The sequence below is a fragment of the Habropoda laboriosa genome, unplaced genomic scaffold, assembly GCF_001263275.1.
Source record: "Habropoda laboriosa isolate 0110345459 unplaced genomic scaffold, ASM126327v1 scaffold291, whole genome shotgun sequence".
Classification (NCBI taxonomy): Eukaryota; Metazoa; Arthropoda; class Insecta; order Hymenoptera; family Apidae; genus Habropoda; species Habropoda laboriosa.
The window spans coordinates 1,995,594-2,001,905 of NW_017100515.1; the positions used below are offsets into that span (position 1 = coordinate 1,995,594).

Sequence of the window (6,312 nt, forward strand, 5' to 3'; positions counted from 1 at the left end):
GTGGGAAGACTATAAATGGCTGACAGTAAGCATTTAACATTTCACACTCAAGTACAAAAAACCATATATCTTTTAAAGCAGACTAACTGAAATTACTATTTCGCGATGCAGGGTTGAATTTGGCCGCAGGATATAAATATGCAAATATGAGCAATTTATACTAATACTTCCACACATTATTGCCTTTAAACGCATTTATTTTTAAATACTCTCTACGTGGCCTGGTTTTTACTCATCTTCGGTTGCAGCATCTAATGAAACATCCAGTGAAAATCGATTGAACATTTCATGAAAAGGAGGTAGTGTGAGCTGCCACACTCTGCAACTAGTCCACACATCTTCCGTTCTTCTGTAATATGCTTCATGTATTAATTCTTAAATATGTACAAAATGAGTAACAAAAATTTACTTACTTTACAGTAGTAAGAAACCAGGCACACTTTAGAGATCTTTGTTCCGACGTACTCAGTCCTAACTATTTTACTGGTCGATAGTGAAGTATTAAGTCTGCTGAACTCTTCCAGATAAAATGCCTGACCTAAAATATGTTAAAATAAGGATGATTTAATAATTTTATCGTTTTAAATAAACGATAAACATAGTTGTACGCTGTTTTATAAATTATATAATTCAGTAAACATACCGTTCTCAAATCCATAGAAGGATCTAGAACTTGGTTGTTACATAACAGTTCTACTTTTTCTTCGGCCAGCGAAGAATTATCAGCGTTTGAATCTGTATTTGTTCTGTCTCCTGCTGGAGATCCACCAGAAACTGTATTTCCAGCACCAGCTACCGACCCTGAGTCACTTCCTGCACCAAGTACTTTATCGCAAACGTGTTCCGCTACTTTACGAATTTGTATAAAATCATTTGCGATTAAGCGATCCCTGAAAAATATGTATAAATTGCACGTTGCGTAAATATTTCATGTAATATTTGCAATAATAATCGTTCTTTCGTAACATACTTCTTTAAACTTTTTACACCGGACGTGGCATGCGGAAGAAGATAGAAAGATATTTTAATAAATTGTGGAAGATTTTTGTCCACAACAATATTAACTACCCATGCTGGTACAGTTTCATTTAATAGAGCTCCTTCCATTTCTCCAGCAGCATCCCTGACTAACAATCTGTACAAAGGTCTGCCTCCTAATTCACTAAAGTAAAATTGAATTTTCATTATTGTTATTATTGAAGACAGTTAATACAGAACATACAATAGTTTTGTTTTATACAAGAAAGCCACTAATAATTGTGACATACCTGAATATTACAGGTGTATGAATTGGAACTGAGAAATACGGATTTCCTCCTCTTGTGTGTATACAACCATTACCGTCGTTGCTGTTCCCTTCATTTTCATCATCAACGTGTAGCGGCCTCCACCAATGTTCAAGTAAAGCTTGTAATAAAAGATTCCCATAATTCACTGAAAAGAAAAGTAACATTTAAAGAAGGGTAAAAAATAAAATAAAATTTACTGTAAAAGGAGTATTACCTTTTTGGTCTACTGCATCATTTTCTGCAAGACCAGTTTCTTTTGCAGAAACCCATGCAGAAAAACAGTCGTTTTCGTCTTGACCTAAATGAATGGTTAACATCTACAAGAATATAATATTTTAAGTTATTTTGATTATTTTCATTATTAAAACTAAAATTATTCTGATGAATTATAAAATTACATACCCCAGTTTTAAGATCTACACTGAACCAGTTTGGAACATACACCATTTTATTTCTTTTTTTTATCTCCTGTTCAAAATCTACTTTTCCTAGATCTTCCACTTTACATGCCTTTAATACATCGTATAGAGCTACATTTTCTTCCGTATCTTTTGTTAAAACATGCCTTCGGTCATTTAAAACATGGCACCGCCGTATTGCAGGGCCGCCTAATATTTTTTGTGCAGGTTCTGTATTTCTTACATTTGGAGTTACCCCACTAGCAGAGTCACAATAGTCTTCAATTCCTAAATCTTGCCAATCTTTTTGATTTATAGACTGTAATAAATTTTACAATGTTTTTTTTTTATTATTGATACATTCTCCTCTTGCATACAGTAAAAATATAACATTACCCAATTATTTATAGTAGATTCACTAGTTGCCACCCAAATGCTAGATTGATCTGGTGTCATAACCATTTTTAGCACAGGTGCTTTTTCTTCACATATAACTGTATACCTTTCAGGATAACAGGATAATTCAGTCATGACAATTCTTTTGTCCCTACCTCCTGATATTACATGACTGAAGGTATCTGTTGCCTAAGAATGATTATTCTAGCTTAATACAATCACTTGGATCATGTGTTTCAATAAGATGTTGATACAAGGGGAAAAATTTGCAATTACCAGCAATGCCCAAACACCTTCTTTATGTACTCTATAAGTTTGGATACATCTTTGCTGTCCCAGTGACCAAAGTTTAATTGTTCCATCAGAACTAGCAGATAGACACTGACTACCATCTCTGTTTAATACTAATGCTTTAATATTATCTATATGACCACGAAGTTTCATTAGTTTAGTACAATGTCTTGGATCCCATACTCTTAAAACTTTTTCTGTGCTACCACTCACTATAATTGTTCCAGTCTGATTCATGGCAAGACTATATATAGAGTCTTTATTTCCACTAAGAGATGATGCTGTAAAATATTCAAATGTTATGTAAACAATATTTAAACATTACTAAAAAAGTTTATTATTGACTGTATCTTTACTTGTTACTGTATTGTTGCTTGCTGTAAGAGCAGTTAATGTATTCACATCCCATAAAAAGATTAACTTATCTAAACCTGCACTAGCAACTTGCTCTCTATCTTTAGCATATGCTAGAGCTTTTACATAGTCTTTATGTGTCCTTAATGTAGACATACAGAAACCTTTATGTGCATTCCATACTTTTACTGTTGTGTCAGAACTAGCTGATATCACTGTAAAACATTTTTTCTTCTCATTCAGGTTTCTCATCAAATGAACATGATCACAGTTTAATCTATCATATCATCTATTCAAATAAATTAACTTAGAAATATAACAGGAAGATACATACAATTTTTACCACCACAACATAATACTATATCATTGACCCAGTCTGTATGATGCTCCATTGATTGATTAAAAGGATCCTTCATATTTTTGCAATTCCATATCCTTATAATACTATCTCTACCAGCAGAGTAAAGCCTGTTCAAAGCTGGGTCATATTGCAATGAATTGATTCCAGCTCTGTGCCTTTTTTCCACTTCATCTCTTATAACCATGGATACCTTTACAAAAGTACACCAAATAACAGAGTAATTACTGTTCATCTAAGTGGCATTATCCATATATTATTTATAAATTCCGTCAATAAATTTGATTCGGTAATACGAAGATTAAATTAAGATCTGATATACTATATTTCAAGAACACGTTTTTTTCAAGTTTACAAACAAGCGTGAAAAATCATTTACGATGTTGTTTGTCGTAAACGTACGTCGATAATTATGTGATTTACCGAGTTCAAAGTTTTTCTACGAAAATTACGAAACTGATCAATAATTGCATATAGCACCGAACGACAGATATTGAGAGTATTATAGATCAACCTGTTTTTATTATTCCATACATGGTCATATGGCTTTTTTAACATGCTGAATACCAACGTTAACCAAAATTTTAGCGTAACTGATACTTTTCTGAGAAACTTTCATTTAATTAAGAAGAATTCAATTACAGTTTGAAAAACAACGACAAAATATTTGAAAGAAGAAAAAAAGTATTACGGACAAGTACCTGTACTTTCTTTCGAGCACTTTGCCCGCCTGTCTTATGGGCTGCCATTATACCGCGAATTATTCCGTAGCTTTCCACTTAATGATAATAGAGGAAAACATTCGAAATGTACGATTCAAACTGCGGCACTTGCATGTTGCGACGCGTTGAAACCACGCAGTAGTTTCATCATCAATTAATTCGGAAACCTTACACGATCAAAGAATACTGCGTTTCTCACGCTCGTAAAAAATAATCCAATGCACATCATAATGAAGTTTTAAACAGCTGTCAGGCGATCAGATATAAACAGTGTTCATAACGACCAAATGTAGACACTGCCAGTGTTCCAACGCCGATGTGAATAGACTTCGACGTTACACACATAACGTTACATCACGTTTCGGAGCGTCCAACAACGTTTCGACTCCATTGTTGTGATTGAATAAAGCCGGATATAATCGGTGTTTCACGTTTCAACAGATGTTAAGCTTATTCGATCGTTACGGTACTCTCTAGAGATCGAATGCAAGCTTTACATTTAACAAGTGGCAAGAACGCAAGTTGAAAATAAATTTACGGATTTGGAAAATCGGTATTTGAACAGTTATATCGGTACTCCCGTAACCAATAGTCGTACGAGATCCAACTGTGAATATATGTCACCTGCATTAACTGACCAATGAAAAATAATAAATGTATTCTATTTAGATAAATCCACATATACACCACTTCCGGAAAGTATACCGATTGGCAGTTTATTGAATTTTATATCAATCAAATGGTTTCGATCGATTGTTGGAAACCGCCTACAGGTTCAACGGAATATAATGTAATTCTACAGTATATTGAGTAGGAGATGTAACATTATTTCAGAATTGGATTAACTTAGGAACGCATGAAAATTCTTTTCGCAAGTAGTGTATGTTATGAGTAAAAGTTATCACTTTACCCAAAATGTAGATGATCATATGCATTCGTGTGATTAAAAACTATTGTAATGTAATTGGACATTTTTTCTAATTTCTTAGTGTGGATTTCGCGTGAAAATCATAGGTATTCCGAAACTCATCAAAGCGCCAACTAGTGAGAATTTTCTTCATTAATTCTAGCCGGAAGGACAGCATCCGTCTCCGGTACGCCCATGAAAGAGGCAAAGGTGTCCGTCAGTTGAACCTCGCCATTTTCGTGGTGTGTAAACTTGTGTTGATTTTGGGAGAAAAACAGTGGTGCGCTGGTGAGCGCACAGCAATTCCGGCGTATAATACATCCCCGACAAGTTCTACGCCATGAATCAGTCACGAAATTTCACGTCGTTGTTGAATCCGAGTTATTTGCAAAACGCGCAACAAAATGCTGCTGCAACTGCGAACGCGGCTGCCGCTGCAGCTGCAGCAGCTGCCGCGGTGAGTGCTGCGATTGCAAATGGAACGCAGATTAACACCAATTCCAATTCCACGACAAATAATACGAGGAAACGCGAAGCGGAAAGTACGTCTCGAATTGTCCTTGTTACGCCATTGATTTCGTTCTATTGTCGTATCGCGCGACCTGGTTTCTTGTATACAATTTGCTTAATCATATGGTTTTATGTAGCGCAGTGAATGGTCGATTAGCTTTCAGTTGTTGACTTTTCCGCGTAATATATGTACACATGTTGCGTATCGTTTAATTTTTTTGTAAACTCATTCAAGTACTTGAACGACATGTTTAAAAGATTATTTTCGACGTATTTTTAATTTACGATTGAAAATAGTGGAGCATGTAGAGCTGTGAGTAACTTGTATACGTTTTAGGTGATGGTAAACAGGAAAAAGAAACGAAAGAGGAACGTAGGAAGAGGAGGAAAACTAGATGGAGCGGTAGTGAACATGACAAAACATTTATACCAGGCATGCCTACGGTCCTACCTACAAACCTCACTCCTGAACAGGAGAAGGCTTACCTCTGTAAGTTTATTTTCTTTATTCTTTTAGTCATTATTTATATTTAATTATGTTATATATATATATACACATATATGAGCAGGATATGATTTGAAAATCTTGCTTCTGCGTATAATTTTCTGAAACTTAATTTGTAGTACTATAAAAGATGTAAGTATGTATGTATCATTAAAAGTTTCTAGTTGCCAGAGGTAATTGCCCTTTTAAATATTTTAAACAAGCGAGTTTGGCAATAGGGATTGCCAATTTTGCTGAATGATGGATATAATGTTATCAAGCTTCCTACTTTGTCTAAATTAACCACATTGAATTTGTTTAAATTTAATTTCTCATGTATTTGTAATGGCTTTTATTACATGTATCTAATAAATTATTAAAGAAATTACATAGAGACACATTTTTGTAGCTGATTCAGAAAGAAGTATGAAATTGATTGAAACATTTACCTCAGGAATTAACAAAAAAATATTAGACTTAGGTGAATATTCTACACTTTTGAGACATGCTTACATTATAGAATGTATATGGTTATGGCAAATTGGCAATATCTAACTGTTGGGGTTTCCGCCCCCTCTAACCCGTTGGTTTACAGTTCAGCTG

General features: G+C 34.4%; 2 protein-coding genes across 2 annotated transcripts in view; one reads left to right on the plus strand and one right to left on the minus strand.

The window, feature by feature from the left end:
* LOC108576415 (WD repeat-containing protein 48) lies at positions 1-4,112 on the minus strand. The gene is made up of 12 exons (XM_017939405.1): positions 3,788-4,112; positions 3,063-3,279; positions 2,731-2,943; positions 2,360-2,655; positions 2,084-2,272; positions 1,692-2,006; positions 1,504-1,606; positions 1,269-1,434; positions 971-1,162; positions 644-890; positions 414-538; positions 1-349 (listed from the first exon to the last, which is right to left on the minus strand). Exons 1-11 carry the CDS (start codon positions 3,833-3,835, stop codon positions 476-478), a joined length of 2,049 nt encoding a protein of 682 aa, XP_017794894.1. The 5' UTR covers positions 3,836-4,112; the 3' UTR covers positions 1-349; positions 414-475.
* An 814-nt stretch (positions 4,113-4,926) lies between these two features.
* Positions 4,927-6,312, plus strand: part of LOC108576375 (splicing factor 1-like) — a 4,915-nt gene continuing 3,529 nt past the window's right edge. The window contains exons 1-2 of the mRNA XM_017939349.1: positions 4,927-5,257; positions 5,563-5,719. Of these exons, the coding sequence (XP_017794838.1) occupies positions 5,056-5,257; positions 5,563-5,719 (359 nt within the window). The 5' untranslated portion in view covers positions 4,927-5,055. The remainder of the gene's footprint in view (positions 5,258-5,562; positions 5,720-6,312) is intronic.